Source organism: Elaeis guineensis, chromosome 10 (genome assembly GCF_000442705.2).
Source record: "Elaeis guineensis isolate ETL-2024a chromosome 10, EG11, whole genome shotgun sequence".
Taxonomy (NCBI): domain Eukaryota; kingdom Viridiplantae; phylum Streptophyta; class Magnoliopsida; order Arecales; family Arecaceae; genus Elaeis; species Elaeis guineensis.
In genome coordinates this window covers 15,926,760-15,948,483 of record NC_026002.2, presented here as the reverse complement: position 1 = coordinate 15,948,483, position 21,724 = coordinate 15,926,760, and the positions used below count along the sequence as shown (strand labels likewise).

The window sequence follows — 21,724 nt, the reverse complement described above, 5'->3', positions numbered from 1 at the left end:
ATAGAAACTATATATTTTACACAAAACAAACTACAGCTCTACATTAACCAAAAATTTAACTCCCTTTCTCTAGAAAAGAAGTTGGTCTGCAAAGCATAGTGGCAACATAACATAGATGATATTGGAAAGGAAACAACCTCCTGCGTGTACAATAAATGACAGCATTATAATCACCAGTTGTGACATTAAGAAAAAAGGAAGGATAAGAATTTTAGTATTGCATGGTTGTGTTGTTCAGACATGGCATCGGCAAGGTAGTTGCCATGTTAATCATGCTTGTTATGCTTGGTTTGAGCTGGTATTACATCAAGTAGCTGATGCCGTGCCAATAAGAGATGCCGATGAGGCACTGGCACAACATAAATCATGCATTTGTGCATGTTTTGCCTGGCTAATCGGCATTTAAATCCATGCTTTTCTTGTATATATGAAAAAGATGGGAAAACCCCACCCAAATATATTATTAAAATGGAGAAAAAATATCACATACTACTGAAGGTTGATAGTTAATTGAGGAAATGAACAAGAAGAAGAAAAAAATGTCTTTGTAGAAGAGCTAGTCCTCCTCCACCCTCCCATGGATCAATTCAGCTAGCTCTTGCCGATCAAAGCAAGCGATATAAATCAATATGGCGACCCAATCCATGCAGTGCAACTCACTTTTTTGGAAGGTCATGGCTTGTTCTTCTCTCACCTCATTGCAGGTGGCACCTCCATGGCCATGCATGGTTGGACTCTGCCTCACTGTTCCCTCCTCGACCTCAGCTCATCCACCATGCACGGTTAAAGTAGCTGCAGCAACTATAAATAAACCCGAGAGCGACAGAGAGGCTTCGAGGAGGCAGTTCTGATTGAGTTCAGGTCCCAACATGAGTCGAGGCAGCTGCCGGCGCTCATCTGGCAATGCATTGTGGTGGAGGTGGGCGTAATGATGGAGTTTTGGTTGAGGTTGAGAGCGGAGATGGAGGGGGTGGAGAGAGATCCTGAATTCCTTGACTTCATCTCTCTTCTTATATTAGAAGTCTCGTCTGGTAGAGAACTAGCATAAACATGCTTTCTTAGGTGAATATATATATATATAAAAGCATAGGATGCTCGCTGGCAGGGTGATTAGCATAAACATATGAAGTTCTGCTCGTCTTAGACCAAGAGGCAAGGAGTTTCTTATTAAATCATTTCCATTGTAAGAAAGATGATAGATGATAGAATTACTATCTGTTATATAGTCCTAATAGACTTTCTTAGATTTATTGGAGAATAAATTTTGAAACTTCGCTTGGGTTTGACGCTTCCATGGACTAAATGTATTAGAACATTTTCCATTAATTCATTTTTAACTTGAATGTTGATACTTATTTTACTCCTCTCGTTATTTTAGTTTAATTTTCAGTTGCTATCGAATACGTGATTATTTTGATGATTTATCGTTTGGCCTATATCAATATCGGATTGGAAGAATTCAGCTTTGAAGAGTTTCCAGCTTAACTTAATCTCTTGACCGAGCATTTATATGTCTTTTATCATAATCCCTCCTGCTCTGAGAAATGGTCCTACCTCATGATCTGGCAAGCAACTGTCCATAGGCTAAGTCAAGGCGAGCACAATTTTGTTATGGAGCCCTTCAACCTCTCATAAAAGCAGGAAAACAAAAAAGAAATAAAATAAAAAAGATAGGGATTCAATTTTAGGACAAATTATATCCTATTCTGTGATGCATACAGATAATTACAGTCACTTATTTCTATAACAATACACCTAGATGAGCACTTGATGAACGAGAATCACAAGCTCGGATGGCTATGATTGATTGCATGTGCAGTCAAATAGTGCAAGCATTGTGGGGTATAATTTCTCCAAGTTTAGAGATATTACATTCCATGAGCTGTATCTAGGACGACGGATTTTTTATCTATTTATGATTAATTTTAAAAAAATTATTAAAATAATATCGAGTTCCAATTATTTATAAAAATACTGTTAAAAAAAAATTCATTCTTTCTTTGCCAACTCACCAATCTGACCACCAGCTAGAGATCAGATGGACCAGAAAATGAGTTGCGCTTTGATAGAGTGACTTTATAATCTATAAGTCAGTCATCATTTTTGTGTCTTATTTACATAAATTTTAAAACATAAATGTAAATAAGTAAATACCCTCTAGTTGGAATCAACAAAAATATCAAAAAAATTAAAATATTTGAGAATAAGAAGTCAAAACTTGGATTTTAATTCAAATTTTTTTCAAACCCGAAACTTTTAAAACTTTCCTTCTTCAGAACGAATAGGTTAAAAATCATTTTGTGACTCACTAACATCCAATGATCAATTACCATTAATTTTAATTTTAAAAAAATATATATTTTATATAGTCCTCCATACAGGTGCTAGTTTTCTGACTTAAAAAATTTTCAGGATTCGTAACGATAGAAAATCATAAATTATGCCCAACTGGCTTCAACAAATTTTGACAAGATAAGTTTAATTCAAAGTAGTTTATAATTCAAATTGGTGAAGTCAGTTGGGCACAATTTGTGACTATCTGATGTTACGGATCCTGAAAATTTTTTAAATCAGAAAACTAGCACTTATATAGAGAGCTATATAAAATATGTATTTTTTTGAAATCAAAATTAACAATAATTAATTCTTGAATGTTAGTGAGTCATAAAATAATTTTTAATAAATTTTGAGATCCTTTAACCTATTTGTTTTGAAGAAGAAAAATTTTAAAAGTTTCGAATTTGAAAAAAATTTAAACTAAAATTTAAATTTTGACTTCTTATTTTGAAAGGTTTTAATTTTTTTGATATTTTTATTAATTTTAAATATGAAGATATTTACTTATTTACATTCATATTTTAAAATTAATAAAAAATAAAATAAATAAAAATATTAACTTAATACAGAAAGGATGACTTATAAATTATATAATTGTCCTATCAAAAGACGATTCATTCTCTGGTCTATCTGTCTTCTAGCTGGCGGTCACAGAAAAGATGATTTATAAATTATAGAGTCGCAAGGCGACTTATAGAGTCATCCTATCAAAGGACGATTAATTTTTGGATCCATCTAGTTCCTAGTATTGTCTAGTATTTTCATAAATAATTTAAATTTATCATTATTTTGATATTTATTTTTTAAATTAATCATAAATAATTAAAAAAATTGAAATATTTTGGGTCTTTAAGCGCATCAAAATGTGGAAAAAAAAAAATTCAAAAGCCCCTGACTGCGGGCCCTTTAAAATCACACTTCTCCCCTAAAATCTTCATTATAAAAACTTAAAACAAACTCAGTTCTCGTCCTCTTCCTTTTATATACATATAATATGTATAAATTACGGTCGACCGAAACTTTCTCGCCTGCTCCCCCAAAAGACATGAATTTTTAGATCTCCATCCCAATCCCCACATCGGCTCTGATGGCGAGAATAAGGGCAGCGGCGGCAGTGGTGGGGGTGCTGGTGGCGCTGGGAGCGGCGCTGTTGGTGGCGGCGGCGGAGGAGGAGGGGCAGAAAGCGCCATGGAGGATTCACACGCTGTTCTCGGTGGAATGCGAAGACTACTTCGACTGGCAGACGGTTGGGCTGGTCCACAGCTTCCGCAAAGCTCGCCAGCCGGGCCCCATAACCCGCCTCCTCAGCTGCACCGACGAGCAGCTCCGCCAGTACCGGGGAATGGGCCTTGCCCCCACCTTCAAGGTTCCCTCCATGAGCCGGCACCCCAAGACCGGCGATTGGTGAGCATCCGCTTGCTTTCCTTCTTGTTGTCCTTTTTTTTTTTTTTTGTTAGAATAGTTGGTTGTTTTGATTGCATTTGGTGTTGAATCATGAAAATGTTGAGAACTTTGTTGGAATCACATCAAATGGTGCTACTTGGGAACATGGGCAGGACTTGATTCCTAGTAAAGTTGGTTTTCTGTAATGAAATTTTGTGTCAACGAGTGTTTTGTATAACTAGATAGCACCTGAGGATAGCTTGACTGATTCAACACTATGACTTTCATATGAGGTGTGTGTGGGTTCTTCTGAATTTTGTGGAGCTTGTTCTAAGAAATTTATGCGTCTTTCCTTCTGGGCCAAGTCCTATTCTTTATTACTCACCAAGATATGGTTTTTTATGTGCTTTCGAATCGACATTATCGGTGCAGATTAGTTTTTTGTTTTCTTTTGTTGGAATGCTGAAGTCAATGCATCTCCCTTTAAACCATGCCTGTCATTTACTTGATTTCTTGAGCAATTTTGTTTTATTTTTATCATTCTTATCGCAAATTGCCCACTTGATTCTGTAAAATTTTGTTGTCTCGGATATTTATGTGAGATCCAATGCGCAGTTCTCTACGTCCCTATTCTTTAAGCTTTGCCACAGCCTCCACCTTACCATTTGTGGGGACAATTCGGTATCCACATAATTTAAGGAATTTATAAATCACCATGGTTCATGCATAGTTTTCTATGATCATTAAGATCTTCCTTGTTGATGCAGGGGTTGAATATACTTCTGTTAATTTTCATTTGAGTCATATTATGTTGTGTATTCCACCATTACTTCCATGCTTCACATCACAAAAGAAATTGGAATTATCTTCGCAGAAATCATTCTCTTCTTTCTGTTTCATCCTTGCACAGTTCTTGGCCTTTTCTTAATCCACCAAGTTTCATGATAGACTTTTAAGGCCATTAAGATATTCCTTTCTGAATCGGAGGTGAATAGATATATTTGAATATTCCTATTAATCATAGTATATAATGCATTCCACCATACTTTCCATGCACCTGCACCTCATAACAAGTTGGAATAATGGCATAAGATTTATCATCTCTCTCAAAACTCATTCTCTTTCTCTTTTTATCTTATCATATTTTCAATTTGAACTAGAAGTCTTAAAAAATTATCAGCAAACTTGAACACTACATCAACTTGTCTACTTTATTAAAATAACCCTAAAAACCATCATAGGACACTTATAAGTCTTTCCTACTACAAATAACCTAATTCTTTCTAAAGGGAGGCAAAAGAAAAAAAAAAGATTCATGTGGGACATTGTCTGGATGATTATAAACTCTTCAATAACTTCAAAAATCTTCTAATTTGACCTATAAGAAAGTAGGACCTATATAAATTCATCCAACTTTTAATAGGACCTATATAAACTAGTGAAGAAGAAAAAAAAATTAATAAAAAAATAGTACTAGCTAACCATGATTGGTCATCAATATCAGATTGTGAAGATCTAGAGATCCTTTTATAAACATATCATGTATGTATTACATGACTGACTAATACATGAAATGTTTCACCATTGGACATTCATGCTCCATTGGAAGATCAATCTTAAACATTTATCATGTTCAAGGTTTGAAACCTTGATTTTGGTTTTGGTTTTAGTAGAGTCAAATGATTGTTGGTTACAATGGTCTTGGCTCCAATTTTAGCAGCTCCAACTAGAAAACGGTAGCAAAATAAAAAAGAGAATAGATAATAATTGAAGGAAATAAGATTGGGAATTTTTATAAAACAGAATTTTGGAGTATGTTTTTCTCTTTTGAGAGTTTAAGTGCATGGTTTGGAAACTTTTGGTCTGAAACAACCATAAAATGATACCAAAAGATTGAAAAAAAAAAACTGGAAAAAATACACCCCAATTTCTTGGAACCAAACACCTAAATGCTTCTGATGTTCTTATTATTTTGCAAATTCAAGCCTGACTTCAGAATAACTATGAAAAGGTTGGACTCACTGGCTATAGGAAAGTTCTCTTTTAACTTAAAATGAAACTAGGAAAAGACCCAAAAATATCAATTCCATAGTTTATGCATTGAGCAAAGAAATGACGAAAAGTGTGGGTCTAAGAATGACAGACTCATCTTTGTCATTCAGTTTAAAGCACACTAGTTGTAGAACATGCTTTTCCAAGAAGAGGTGTGAGGGAGGGGGAGAGAGATCCTTCTGTACCCCCAAAAAGGGAAACAAAAACAAGGCACCATGCAGAGGTCTCTTGGAGTGTGGCTTCAGATGCCCAACTCCAGGAGTTCTCATTATAAATAATAGATTATGCCATTTGTGTGAAGTCAGTCCACTGCAGGAAAGTCTCACAATTAAATTAACATGGCAGCCAGACAACTGAAGTGTATGGACTTTTCTTCAATTATGTAAGTTTTGAGTAAGAGAAAACACAATGCTGATCCTTCTATATTTCTCTGCTTGGATAAATCTACCACAAATCTAGAAGACTCTAATAGTATAACAGTGTATGATCATGACTGCATGAACATTTGATATAGAATTTTCCTTTATACTGATATGCTAACAGGCTGATTAGGACAAACTTCAAACACATTGTTTGTATTGTACTATAAAGTTTACAGCATTTACATGATACAGTGCTTTTCTTACTGTAGAATAATTAGCCCTAGGCTGGTCACCCAAATGAAAGAAGTTCATTTCGAATGGCACAATATGGAAAATTGGAACTACATGTAGGAATAATTTCTATTGCATATTGATGTATGTTATGTTGCAGTGGCTTTCACTGACAACTTCATAGCATTGACTTTTCTTCATTCATGACTCTTGAATAATTTAAGTGATGTTTTTGAAGGCTTATCTAGTTGAACCAACCAATAGAATATTAAGTTTCCTATTGGTGTATGAGTTCTCCAAAAGACAATGACATTACATAACCAGGACTAGCACTAGCCACTAAACACCTTTCTGAATTCAGAAATATGTAAACAGAGTATCACAAAGTCCTCAAGATGTACAGCTTACATGAGACTGATCCTGCTGATACAGCGAAGTGGCTAAGGGTGATGTATGATGCTGTGTATGGCCATAATGTTGGTAACTTGATCTTGTGAATCTATATTGTTGTAGAGTTCTCGCACAATTTATTGTTTGGGTTCAAACAGGAAGTTTTAGGTCTTTAACATTTATGTTAGCTTTGGTCAAAAATATTCTTTGGATATTAAAGTTCCTAGTGTGCAAAAGGTCAAAAAGATTATTCTAGGGGACCTATTTTCTACCCCATATACATGAAGACATTTTTGGCAGATTGTATATAGGTTTAATATGCTGCTAGTTTACTATCATACAAAATCAAAATGTATTGTGTTCAGTGGTATTATATTGTTGAATTTTTTATTTTTGCAACCACACCACCTCCCCCCCCCCCACAAAAAAAAAAAGCTGTTGCCTTTTCATCTGATTGGTCTCATCTTACCTGTAATTTATTTTATTTTCTCTGCTTCTGATGATCTTATGAAAAGTTGCCTTATTTATTTGTCATGAGTCCACAACATCTTGAACTGACTTTTTTGTCCCAGCCATCAAGCATCTGTATGTTGCTCACTATGCATTTGCTTTGCTACCTTAAAGCATTACATTTTGCATTTAAGTTGATCCCTTGATTTCTTTGCCTTCTTTTCCATAATCAGAGGAATAGCTTTCATCTTCCTCCTTGGCTAGAGCTATTATGTCTCAGAAGCTTCTTCTAGGGTCAGTGTTTAACAAGCTCTCAGCATTGTCCCTTGTTGCTTTCAGGTACCCTGCTATCAATAAGCCAGCAGGGATTGTTCATTGGCTTAAACATAGCAAAGATTCAAATGATGTTGATTGGGTTGTAATCTTAGATGCAGATATGATCATTCGAGGTCCTATAATTCCTTGGGAACTTGGCGCAGAGAAAGGCAAACCAGTTGCAGCATATTATGGGTATGAATAGTCACTTCATGATCATTTTGTTGACATATCAGATTCACACCATGTAATGAGGAAAAGGAAGAATTAGTTATTATCTTTGTTAAATGAATCTAAGCTACTAAATCTGAGGAAGATTCCTAATTTCTAATCATTGGTGGGGTTTGTCTTTTTTATCATTGATATAAGTCAGTGCTTGTAGTTTCTTCTATTATGTTTTATTAGAATCTTCTTGTCATTAAATAGACTGGTATTTCTGCTTGTCATGGAATTTCTTTATTTGCCAAGCCTGAACTTAGCTCATGATATAAGTAATCAGAATTTTACTTGTGGACTAAATTTAATGTCATTGGTAAAAAGCTATATCATGCATATCGTTATTAGATATATCCAACGTGATAATTGTAGGAGATTTGTAAGTTGATCCTTGTTGCTGCAACTTGCAAGTCTCTGGCCCGATGCTGGTGTGGCTGGGGGTTGGAAGCCATCCGGGGATTGAAATGCTGGAGGGAACCTGCGAGGAAAATCCGCACTTGTCGGAGGATTTCCGGCGGAGGACCCTCCGATGCTTATGTTAGCCAGAGCTTAAGAATGATAGAGGAAAAGAGAAGAATGGCGAGAGAGAGGAGTGCCATTCTCCCTTTCTAGTTGAGCTTGTGATGGCCTGGTCCAATTGGACCAGTCCATTAAAAATCAACCCAAGTCCCACCCCAAAACCAAAAGAAAAAGGGCTTGGAAGAGGACTCCTGATGGGAGTCTTCTCTTCCTCAACACTCCCGATCAAACTTGGACTTTTAGAGGCCATCGGAGGCTAGGAAATCCCTACCTTCCACCTCCATTTAAGAGTGCCAAACCCACCTTCGAGCCACCACAAGCATCAGCCTTCTCTTTTCTTTCTCCTTGCTTCCTCCCATTGAAGCCGCGGCCTACCATCTTTGTGCTCGTCGGAAATCGAAACTGGAGATGCCATCGGAGCCAAGGTAAGAGCCCGATCCTTCCTCCTCTCTCTCTTTCCCTTCCCATGGCGTTTGGCACTGTCGTCGGCTATAGGTTTCGTCAGAAAACCACAAAGAAAGAATCTCCTATTTTTTTGGCATTTGTTTGCTTTTTTTGGCCATTGGTGTCGCTGACCCTTAAAGCCAGACCCTAGGCAGGTACCTCAGCCTCCCCACGACCCTCCATGGTGAGACCATAGTCATCGATGAACGGCCAACGGCCACAATCAAGAAAAAGAAAAAGAAAAATCCGCTTGGTCTCATGTTTTTCTGCTTTTTGATTTCTCGCCAGCCGATTATTACCGCCGGCCGTCTCCTGCCCCACCGCCATCGATTGCTGCTGCTGGATCTTCGATCGTGCCGTCGCACTCCGTCGGAGCATGAGCTACCAGCCGCCAACGTTATCCCTTGCTCAGCCAAAGAAAAGGAAGAAGAAAAGAAGACGAGAAGAGAAGAGAAGAGAAGAGAAGAAAAAAAAAAAAAGAGAAGAAAAAGAGAGAGAAGGGATTTCTCTCTCTCTCTCTCTTTTGTCACTCTCTACTCTCTTTCTTTTTCTTTCTATCTAATCCTTGGACTCCAATATGAATCTAAGATAATCTTTTCAAAGAGATCCAAAATCGCTTTGATAGCTTTGTAGTTTGTCGGATTCCAGCCCATCCCTTGCTAGAAATTCATAGCATCCAATCATTGTTAACCCCTATTGAGTCATCCTGATATGATCTCTGATAATCTTGATCATAGATTTTTTTTTGAGGAATATGAAGATTCTCTCTCCACTTTATCTCTCTATTTTCTCTCTCTTCACCCACTTTCTCTCTTAGAACACCTAGGGACTCCAGTATCGAGTCATATCTTCCTCTTTTAGGGACTTGTGCTGATTCGATAAGAAGACCCCAAGCCACTTTGATGCTTGGATGGTCCATCGAACTGATCATCTAATCAACAGTCTTTTCTTTAATATTATTTAATTAATTAAAGAAAAATTGATTATGATCTAATATTTTTAATAGGATTATTTGATTTTTCTAACAAAAGAAGATCTAGGACGAATAAGGTAAGTGGATATTATGTTTCTTATTTATTTTTAAATTTTCATATTTTCTATGCATGTGACCTCTTGCAGATGAAATCATGATTTTCATAAAATAAGGATCGGTATATGAGATATAAAAAAGCATGTTTTATTATGACCATTGATTTCATGAATATATTTATGAAAATAGTATGTTTATGAAATATGAATTTTATTATTTTTCTATCTATGTATATGTATATTTTAAGAAAAAAAATAAAGATTTTGAAAGCTTTCAAATAGCTATGAATGAATTCCTATGGGAAGGTCGACACTTAGAGCTGACATCCATAAGAATACAGATCCTGCTAGCAGGTATAAAGTTGGCATACGAAATAAGAACTCTGTCGATTAAAAACATTGATCTTGTCACGAGTATAAAGTGACCATAGCATGAATATTTATGAGCAAGATTTTGAAACATGATATGGACACATGACAAAAATGATTTACGAATCATGTTTATGAAATGTTCATGATTTATGTATGAATGATTGTCTTTATGACTCTTTTTATTATATACTTTATAAAATAATTTATTTTGTAATATTTGTTATTTTTTAAATATTACATTGTCATGAAAAAACTTATGCTTAATCCGGTAAAGAAGCGTAGGTTCTACTTACTGAGCTAGTGTAGCTCATATTTTTTTTTTATAGAGGAATAAGGTTAGGACCAATGAAGGATTCAGACTTGGAGATTTGCGTAGTAAGCTTGAATATTTTGTAGCTGAAACTTAGTTTATTTGATGATCATAGATTTGTAGTTAAAGTATTTATGAATTTTGAGACAGGAGTTTGGTATTTGATTTTGGATTTAGTCGCTCTGAATCAATTTTGGTTTAATTACTTGATGAATGATGGAATTGAATCTTTTATCATATTTTATTTGTGATGGATTTTAGTTGATTATGATTGATTGGCTTCGTGTTATCGAGGATAGCATTCCTCGATAGCATGGCCGTATTATGTCTCGGATTTGGGGCATGACAGAGCTTGCTTACCTGAGGGTCCCTTTGGTACCTTTTTATATAAAGGTGGAGTCATAGGCAGTTTAGTCGGAATCTTTGGGCCGTTAGGCCTGATCCTTTAGGCCTTTAGGCCATGCTTTGGCAGTTTGTTAGGATAGCAGATTCTCCACTAACTTACAAATCAAAGTTGTTAGTCGTGGATGTTAGTTGCGGGCTTTACACATGTGGATAAAGGAGTTGGTGGCTTCAGGTGGGCACAGGGTCGAGGCCCCAGGCCGATGTTTGTGTCCGGTGCGATTCCGCTGTCATCCTGGATGCATTTTAAGGAGAAGGGTCGTTCTGGTCGGTAGGTCATCTCCACGACAATCCTATTAGTTTCCATATTTTTACCATCAAATTTTTGATTTTGGATTTTATCCTTTGCTATTGTCACTTATAGTCACTGAAAGATATTTTATTTGGATTTTATCCTTTGCTATTGTCACTGACAGTTGCTGAAAAACATTTTATCTTCTCTAGTTATTATAGAGGAAACAATTGCTAAGACCAGTAATTTATGAATGAGATATGCAGCACTCATCATCTTCATATATCCAAATTTTCTTTGATCCCCTACCTGCTTATTTCTGCAACTGCTACAATGATACTAGTTGGTAGATCCCTACACTTTTCATGGGGCTTTTAACACCTAATGATCAATGCAAACTGTTTTTCTTTATAATTTTTTTTAATTTATTATGTATTTGATTTGTTAATTTTATCACTCTCTTATTGATCCTTCATTGACATTTATCCAATTCTCTTTTAATTAGTTATTTAAGGGGATGCAATAATATTCTTGCAAAATTGCACACAAAGCATCCAGAATTATGTGACAAGGTTGGTGGGCTTTTAGCTATGCATATTGATGATTTAAGGGCATTAGCACCTATGTGGCTTTCAAAGACAGAAGAAGTACGGGAGGATCGGGCCCATTGGGGAACCAATATAACAGGTGACATTTATGGCAAGGGTTGGATCAGTGAGATGTATGGATATTCATTTGGTGCTGCAGAAGTAAGATAAGTTGTTATTGTTTCAAAGAATCTTTGAGCCACCATATAATGTTGCTTTTTTGTTGGGATGTATTTTCCTTGACATAATTTACTTTCTTTTCATTTCATGATCTGCTTGAACAGGTAGGCCTTCACCACAAGATAAATGATGATTTGATGATCTATCCAGGTTATATTCCAAGACCTGGTACTGAGCCAATTCTCATGCACTATGGCCTACCATTTCAAGTTGGGACATGGTCTTTCAGTAAGTTAGAGCATCATGAGGATCCCATTGTCTATGATTGCAACCGTCTTTTCGCTTCACCCCCTTATCCTAGAGAGGTAGGAATCACATTGAAATTGTATCACAACATTATATTTGTATTTGCAACTTTATGCCTTAAGTGTAAAAATCATTTCTTCCGAATTATTTTCTGTTCCCAATTCATGGAGCTTATGCACCATTTTTAAACTGACAATACCATGCCCCATCAACAATTGTGACGGTTACTAGTGTGCAGGTTGAGATGATGGAATCTGATCCGAACAAAAGGCGGGGCTTATTTTTGAGCATAGAATGCATTAACACTTTGAATGAAGGTCTTCTGTTGCACCATGCATCAATGGGGTGTCCCAAGCCAAAGTGGTCAAAGTACTTAAGTTTTTTAAGAAGTAAGAGATTTTCAGAGCTTACCAAGCCAAAGCTCCTAAATCAACATCAGATGCACCATGAGATAATTGAGCCAAAACAACTCTCAGATGAATCAGGAAGGGCACACCCAAAAATTCATACCCTTTTCTCCACTGAATGTTCACCGTATTTTGATTGGCAAACAGTAGGCCTTATCCATAGCTTTCATTTGAGCGGTCAGCCTGGTAATATCACACGCCTTCTCAGTTGTACTGACGAAGACTTGAAGCGGTACAAGGGCCATGACCTGGCTCCCACACATTATGTTCCATCAATGAGCCGACATCCACTGACAGGGGATTGGTAACCTACCATTCACACCATTGGGGATCTTAAGCTTAAAAACCTGTTATTTAGTCAAGCATTTCAGAGTGTTTGCTAAATAGAACCTTATTTCTTAAAATTTCTGATTCGAATCATGTAAAGTGAATAGACTCACAACCAACAGCAAATTGCATGATAAGATCGTTGGCATTTCTGAGATGAAAACATGAGCAACTATCTCAGCATAAAATGGAAAAGACAATGTAGGCATGTAGCAGTAATTATTCCTGAAAACTGGTCTTTTAGCCTGTAAGCACTGCCACAATGTTTGTTCTGTGATGATAATCTGTATATCTTGATTAGAAATCATCTGTTCCCTGAAGTGTTAAAATAGTACATGGTCCTTTTTTTCTGACATGTGATACATTTACTATATTTGTGATAGAACTTATATCTGTTCGTGTTCCTTTGTTAGTGCTGTCTATTGTATCGGGAAGCAACTGGACTTTTTTTTTTTTGTTTTGTCTTGTGCAGATTATTTCATGCACAAGAGAGATTAGAGAATTTTGAATATCAATCCAATACTAGTATGTTGACTGGACACTAAAAATCTTTGATCAGAAATTTGATGATTAAAACTTGATGACAAACCATTGAACATGGTGATCCACTCCATTGATCATGACTAAACCACTAAAAATGCTTGAAAACCAAAAATCATTTATTTTGGTACTTGCCTACATATGCAACAAATGAGTGCAGAAATAGTCATCTAAATTCTAGTTCTCAAATTTCATATAAAATGTACTTACATATGTATGTATTCACCTGAATCAGTCAAATACCTTCATGGCATTTTCCATGGAAACTCTGTCAGACTGCGAACAAATAAATTCTCTTTCTTTCACTGAAGCAGTACTGTTTAATACAACATCTGTGAATTTCTAACAACTCTATTAAACAAATCCACAGATTCATTTTGAAAGCCTATGAACTGTACAGGATATCATAATATCTATGTGGGTCACTCCTTTCTAGTATGAAAATTGATCTGCAAATGTTTAGTGTTCTAGTCTTATGCCAGCCAAATTCCTGAAGTGAATGTTAAATTTTTATGATAGACCATTACTCTGGCTTTGGTATAGACTAATTCACTTAAATCAAATGCTTTTGTCAACGTGGTGTTCTTCTACCCAGTGGATTTGGTTGCTTTATCAAAGGGTTGTTGTATCATGCATATGCTATTATGATAATCTGCATACTTCTTTACCATGTTAGGTATCCAGCTATCAATAAACCTGCAGCTGTTCTTCACTGGGTTAACCATGTGGAGACCGATGCAGAGTTCATAGTTATTTTGGATGCTGATATGATAATGAGGGGTCCCATTACACCATGGGAGTATGGTGTACAACGTGGCCATCCTGTTTCAACTCCCTATGAGTAAGAGGAGGATATTTTATTTAAAAAAAATAAAATAGAGTTCATTATGTTGTCTACCTGTTCTCATTGCTGTTCTTTCATTTCTTTTACTCAGATACCTTATTGGATGTGACAATGAGCTTGCAAAGATACATACTCGCAATCCCTCAACTTGTGACAAGGTTGGCGGAGTCATAATAATGCACATAGATGACCTGAGGAAGTTTGCTTTACTGTGGCTGCACAAGACGGAGGAGGTTAGAGCTGACAAAGCTCATTATGCAACAAATTTCACTGGTGACATATATGCAGCTGGTTGGATTAGTGAGATGTATGGTTACTCCTTTGGTGCAGCTGAGGTAGGAATATATTGTTCATTATTCAATACTGTTGTCCTAATTATTGACAGTTCAGAAGGGCATGTCTGCACTTGGATTTCTTAATGCACAGGATATTGAATGTGCATGCTTGCGGCCAAAAGCACACAAAGTGACACGGTTACACCAATCCATGGAGAACATTTTGTTCATGTATATGATGTGATGCAGACTTCAAAATAACCCATAAAATTTTTTGCATTTCCTTTCTTGATGCCTAGGCCTTTTCTTGCTTCATCCCAGCAACTATTTTGCAATGATTTATTCAGACTTGCATTAGAACAAATAATGCCATACCTTTTGATCAGAATATTCTTAGATTCTCGTATTACTACCTTCTTAATGGTGCATAATATGGTTTATAATTAAGAGGATTATTGCTGCAATTTTTTCTTAGAAACTTAAGTGCTCCCTAAAAAAAATCCATATGTGCAAATTCCCCGATGTTAGGATGCATCAAACACTTTGGATGTGCTTCAGATGCTTCAGAATATGACTGAACCTAGTGGTGTTCTTCAGGTGAGAGCGTCAGAATTTACAAAAATAGCATTGTCAAAAGAAGTAAAATCAGGAAAAAAAAAGGATGATTAAGAATTTCCAATGTTTTGCACGAGCAAGCATGCACGCATGGGAGAGAGAGAAACAGAGTTACATTTTATTACCTTTAATATTTATACTTCTTCCTTCTCTACCTCTTATTCTTTTATCAAAGGCAGACAACGTTATCTAGTTTTAAGTTGCTTTAGGAAAAGTTGTACTTAGGTGAACCTTCAGATAGTTGAAATGCTTACGCGTCAATCCAGATTTGAGCAGATCTGCACATTTATCTTTTTTCTTTCTATAGACAAACAGCAAGAAAAAGAGCAAAAGTAGAGGATGAGAAAAGAAAGGTTCACAAAGAACAGAAGTATAAAGGAGAGAGATGATGATAGAGTGTAGATCCTCATAAAGCAGTTATTTCATTCAATAAAATACATAAGCTATACATAATTCATCACTCCTTATGGTTTCACATTTTGTAGACACTCAAACAACCTGATATCAACATTTCCTACTCATAAAAAGACTGCCAACTTACCTGTGGTGGACCAAAAAATATATTCCTTGCCAAACAAGAAATTCCATTTTATCAAATATATCCACTTTTCCAGCAAAAGATAACTAAAGACTTTCCAAGAAAACAGTAAATTCATAATTCCATAAGATCCAATATAAAATACCTTAAAGCCTTTCCAAATCAAGATCCTAATGCATTTAGAACTCTTCTAATCCAATTTAAACTCAACATAAGACCTTTATAATCTTACTCATAATAGAGCTCAAAAATCCACTTAAAAACAACTTCAAAACTTAGTACGAAAATTACAACAAAATAAGAAATATATAGCCTACCCTTGAGGACCTAAAACAAACAAAAGACTATTAATACTCAAAAAAGAAAGAGCAAATCAATTTGAAACAAAATTAAAAAAGTTAATGAAGTAAACTATACCAAATTTTGAGCTACTCTATGTCAAACAGGCCAAACCAATCAAAATAGTCCATCCAAAATAATACAGAAGAGGAGAAAAAGGTAAACATAAATAATAATAATAATAACTCTACTTGTCCAAATAAATATCTTGAAGAAGTGAAAGTTGCCGTAATGACCTGTAAGCCTGGACCTTTAAAACGTGGAAGATGAACTATTAATTGTAGAAAATGGTGAAATATAGATTTTTTTAGAGATGAATTTGACTGATTTTTTGTCCTTGAGTGATGAACTTCGAGATCAAGTCGTCAATATAAAGAAAATGAAAAGGTTGTTTCGCCTACTTTATTACAATACAGTATTATTTGTCCAGATAATGTGTAAAGATTTGGGAGTAGCTTCTTTTCCTGTTTGTAATGACACTCTTATTAAACGTTATATACACTTAAGTAGTTTTTTTCCTACATTTTTTCTGTTCCATGATTGAATATAAATTTAAACTTTCAACTGCTGCATATCTTCAACTTTCCATTGTTATGTACCATTAGGCCTTTCCCTGTCTTTAATGAAATTCCTTTTCATTCGTCGCTGAGCTGAGATATATTTGTGGGCAAGATTTGAAAGAAAAAGGAAGATGCTTATCTTAATTCAAAACTGCATATCTGTTTCTTCATACACTTTCCACTGCCAAATTCTTAAATGTCCAAATATGTCCAAGAGTCGTTGAATGTTTATGCTTATATCCTTGACATGATGCATTTATGTTAGCCCTTATTGATGTAGTATCAGTTGTCAACAGTAATTTTATCTGAAAGCCCACTTAGATCTTCTGAATGACATCAACTGATGCTCTTTTCATGCAGTTAAATTTAAGGCATATTGTAAAGCGGGACATATTAATATATCCAGGTTACGTCCCAGAACCAGGAGTCAAATACAAGGTGTTCCATTATGGGCTGAGATTTGATGTTGGGAACTGGAGTTTTGACAAGGCTGATTGGAGGGATGTTGACATGGTAAACACATGCTGGGCTAAGTTTCCTGAACCTCCTGATCCTTCTACTCTTTCCAAGGAAGATGAAAATATCCTTCAAAGGGATCTCCTTAGTATTGAATGCGGAAAAGCACTGAACAGGGCTCTCTATCTGCACCATAAGCGAAGGAATTGTCCTCCTTCAAATGCTATTGGTAATTCAAATCAATTAATAGGAGATGAGGGCATATCATTTAGACAAAGACATGAAGGGAACAATGAGAACTTGCATATAACAAGAAAAATCCCTGTTCCATTCGTTGGATCAAATATGTCATCTATATATAGGTCAAATAATGGTGGTAAGTCTCTAAGGATTTGGATGGTTGGACTTTGGGCTTTTTCAGTGTTAGGCTTCTTAGCTGTGATCTCCATGGTCCTTTCAACCCATAAAGGGGAAGCTTCAAAGAGGGCCAGAAACAAAAAAACTTATGCTGGAGTTTCAGATACTGGTGGAAATTCTCATAAGTTTCATGATAAGCACATCTATGATGTTGAAATAGCTTCTGACGATTGAAATCTTGGATAATGATCGTGTAACCTATACAACACATGGTGTCCAGCCAGATTTATGGCATAAATGGCTCAGGAAAGATTATCACATGAAGAAGGGAGAATGACTAGATCAGTTGAACTGCGAGATCTATGTATAATCATTTCAAGGTTAGAGGAAGCTAAGCTCTTCACCCTGAAAGATTTGTTGCTGAATATTTTGCTGTATATGGAGAGTTGATTTCATTTAAGATTTGGACAATTTCCACTTTTGTCACGCAATTTGGTCCTCATCATTTTTCTAAAGATCTCAGCAGTTGATTTTGGTTATTAGCTATGAGTCAGCCAGTTTTGACTTTATTTTAGTCCTTAGATACATTACTGGTTGTGCCTGCTTTGCACATATATTTTCAAGGGTTACATTGTATTGTAGCAGGAAGCGGAAGCATAAATATACATGGTATATGTGTGACTGCAAATTTGCATCTCATCTGTCCATCTTAACCAAGAAAACTCCATCCACTGTTGATCTACTTCCAGTATGTCAACTTTTTTTTCAGAAAGTTCTTTATTATATGTGATGTAAGCGCTGCAAAGACAAACTGTTGCTGCAGTTGTATTTTCTGTCTTTTTTTCCTTGCTTAATGTAAAACATGCACCACTGAGTCATTTTAATGTATATGAATGTAAAACATGTATCAATGTTGTTCCACATTGCTGCCTGTTTTGTTTCAAACAAAATTTGAGTTCAGAACCATCATTTGTCCATTGAGAGCAGGTTACATATTATTGCCTGTTTTAGTCACAATCTATGATATTACATATTTAGAAAGCTAAAGGATGCATGGAATCTGCCAAAGAAGAGATAGTATAGAGTTTGGTCCATGTTTGTGTAGTTTAGTTCAGGATGTACTACAATACATTTTTATATACAGTATGTAATCTCTCATGTTCTTTTCCCAACAATCATCTAATGTACTGATTGATTTTGCAGAAAATAACAAAATTCATTTTTTTTTTAATTTTTTGTTTTGAGAAACTAGTGGTTATCATATCCATGCTTAGAAGAAATTATGTCACCACTGTAGTATCTTGATAAAGAAGTGCGGTGAATTCTTGTGGATGATGGCGTCACCGATCATGCTGACATATCTGGTATGTGTAATGCATGCATCAGTGATCCAAATTTTTGAAGGTAAATAAAATTAAAGAAACTGATCGTTGAAAGGTGGTGTCTCCTCTATGGCTATTAAAGTTTTTAGCAGTGAGCAACTGGCACACTCCATAACATGATTGAAAAGGTGTGGCTTTAATTTATTACAGCATAATGAACTCTGAAATGTGAGTCCCACTTTTGTAGAAGTAAAAAAAAAAAAAAGAAAAAAGAAAAGAAAAAAAAAGGGGATTAAACTGTCTGTCTGATTTACCACACTATGCCTACCTTTCTTTTTCGGCTTGTTGGATTCAGGTTATACTACATACTTCACTGTAAATTTCTTCTGAATTTATGTACTGGAATTACTTCTATGTTCTGCAAGAGTCTTAATCCAGGGGTTAAGCTAACAGGAATGCATTCATCAAACCGTTGGACGTCGGGAGCTGCAAATCACAAATAAAGGCCGTATCTGCGGGTGGAGTGGTGTTGTTTTTAGTCCCACATCGGGTAGCCAAGTGGGGCCCGCTTGCGCGAGCGACTATATAATAAGAAAGGTTAAAACGTGGGCCATACTTACCTGGACGGTGTCGATGGGTGATCACAGAGGCCCATTGCCCGGGGTAGCGGCCCTCACTGCACTCTGAGGGAGCGGGGGTACGCGTTCGCTCGGCCCCTACCCAATGTTATTAAAACATTTTCCAATTTTGTAATTTAATTGAAATCCTATTTAAAGTTAAAAGTTTAAGTCTGGTATGATGATTAGATTGATGTACTATTTTGATTTTTTTTATTTTTTTGGAAAATTCAAGTAATATTGTTTTAGGCATAAGAAAATATAAATTACATGAAATGAAAAATATAAAAAGTTTTTAGTAAAAAGCTCATAATAAAATTATTTTGTAGATGTAAATTAGGGTTTCTCTACGCTTATCCCTATTTTCAATCAGTCTTCCTTCCGTTGAGTTTCTATAGGTGTCATGCATTAATTGATTTGCTATAATAACTAAATTATCTTTTGTGATGTCTAAGAAGGCCATCATTCTCTAATTAGATTAGATCCGGTAGAAATAGCATTAATCTTGAAGAATTGTTATTATTAATTAAAAAAATAGGGCTGCTATTATGGGAAACAGAGCTATTGAAAACTTATCTGGGCAGTGACTTTTCATATTAAGATTTGTACTATCAAAATGGGCTGATTCGATCCGATCCGGCTCATAAAAATCTAAAATTTAATGTGACCGGACTAGGCCAAGTCAAAAAAAATGAAACACAATATAGTTAGTCCAGCTCAATCTTTTAAAGGCAGTGGGTCAGATCGGGTCAATCCATAGATCTTGAATCTTAAATGACTGAAGAGTGAAAAGTGAAAAAAAGAGAGACAGAGAGTCCGAGAGGAATAAAGCCTCGAACGATCGAGCCTGAAGAGTAGAGAGAGACCGAAAGAGCCTGAGAGGAGGCCGGAGGCGGCACGGATCTAACTCAAAGAGTGGAGAGATCGAGAGAGCCCGAAAAGGAGGAGCCACAGACAGATTTGACTCAAAGGTGGTGGTGCCTCGAGCGGTCGAGCCTGAAGAATGGAGAGAAACTGAGAGAGCCCGAGGAGAAGCGTGGATCTAACTCGAAGAATGGAGAGATCGAGAGAGCCTGAGAAGAAGAAAGAGCTGCGGCTGGATTTGACTCAGAGGTGGTGGCGCCGACGATGCAGAGGAGGAGGAGGTTCACTCGGAGGTTGGATGGAGGGGCGTCCGTCGGCGGAAGGGAGGGGTCCGAAAGAGGAAGGGGATCGTTTGGAGGTTGGATGGAGGGACGTCCATCAGCAGAAGGGAGGAGGAGACCAGCATATCTTGATTCGTGATCGGACTCGGAGGTTGGAGGCAGCGGCATCAGCGATGAGAAGGAGGAGGGAGATCTGTAGAGCTGGGAGATGAAAGAGAAAGGAATCGACGGAGGCGGTCATCCTGCTGGTCTGCAACAGCGGCGGACGATGTGGGACAGTGGGGCTCAGGAGTCAAAGATTAAAAAATAAATAATTTTTTTAAAAAATTTTTATGGTCCATTCAGACTAGTCCGGCCAATCCATATTAGCCCTTGGGCTGATGTGGGACGGTCAAACAGGTCCGATTGTTATTTGGGCTATTCATATGGCAGTCCAACCCATTCCATTTACAGGGTTGGTTGGGTCGGATCGGGCCGATCCTGTGGATCAAGCCCATTTTGATAGTTCTAATTAAGATAAATATTTATTCAAAAAATTATTAATAAATATTTTATTAAAATATAAATAATTATTGTGGTACTCATCTATCAGGTATCTTGATTCCAAATATACAGTTGGCAGAATCCCATGGAGAGACTCCCGCTGTCCCGCATGGATTGAGATCTATCCGTGCTCAATCACAAATTAATAAATTTAGCATTCTAAGTTAGCTAAAATGGCCTTGTAATTACTTTAATTCTTATTTGATTCCTTGCTTCTATAATTTTGAGACTGATGGTTTTGTTTCCTGGGGCATCATTTTGTTCATGCGGTTCCAGAAAAAAAAGTTTTTTTCCCTTTTTTTTTTTTTTATTTGATGTTTCAGAGAAGTTTTGAAACTAAAGCATCTTTATTGCAGGAAACAAGAGTACGATAAGAAAAGTGAAACAATTCCTCCAGACGGGCAAATTGCCATACCGTTTAATTAAGACGCAAAAGAAAGAAGAGGACATGAGGGGACCCAAGGGCTTATACGTTCATGTCCCAAATCACCCTCACTAACAACAAAAAGTGCTTCGAGGGTCAAACATGCACAGAAAATAGCATGGACCGTATTATCATCCATATACAATATTATTAAAATAAAAATTATTAATTTTTTTATATAAAAAAATCAAATACATAATTTTTTTATTTATCCATATAAGATGGGCATTAAAAAAAATTTATTTTACCATGTTTCTTCTAATGCTCGTGTTAAAACAAAAGTCTAAAAGTCAGAAATTTCTTCCATCAATAAAGTCATCAATTATGTGATAAAATAAATAAAAAAAATTACATATGA

General features: G+C 36.1%; 1 protein-coding gene across 2 annotated transcripts; it reads left to right on the top strand.

Moving 5' to 3' along the window:
- Positions 1–3,339: 3,339 nt before the first annotated feature.
- Positions 3,340–18,281, top strand: LOC105052997 (peptidyl serine alpha-galactosyltransferase). 2 transcript variants are annotated; one of them, XM_073244437.1, is made up of 9 exons: positions 3,524–3,741; positions 7,439–7,544; positions 7,634–7,715; positions 11,550–11,793; positions 11,916–12,116; positions 12,296–12,768; positions 14,008–14,172; positions 14,267–14,510; positions 16,863–18,281. In XM_073244437.1, exons 3-9 carry the CDS (start codon positions 7,642–7,644, stop codon positions 17,547–17,549), a joined length of 2,088 nt encoding a protein of 695 aa, XP_073100538.1. In that variant the 5' UTR covers positions 3,524–3,741; positions 7,439–7,544; positions 7,634–7,641; the 3' UTR covers positions 17,550–18,281. The 2 variants fall into 2 exon arrangements, with proteins under 2 accessions (XP_010932293.1, XP_073100538.1); XM_010933991.4 differs by lacking the exon at positions 7,439–7,544 and having other exon boundaries at positions 3,340–3,741; positions 7,545–7,715.
- Positions 18,282–21,724: the final 3,443 nt, after the last annotated feature.

What these genes read in the sequence shown, in the direction of transcription:
- LOC105052997 (XM_010933991.4), top strand. Translation starts at nt 3,425, where the DNA reads ATGGCGAGAATAAGGGCAGCGGCGGCAGTGGTGGGGGTGCTGGTGGCG. An exon ending in CATCCACTGACAGGGGATTG is followed by an intron (nt 12,769 to 14,007) that starts GTAACCTACCAT and finishes TTACCATGTTAG; the next exon opens with GTATCCAGCTATCAATAAAC. An exon ending in CCTGTTTCAACTCCCTATGA is followed by an intron (nt 14,173 to 14,266) that starts GTAAGAGGAGGA and finishes TCTTTTACTCAG; the next exon opens with ATACCTTATTGGATGTGACA.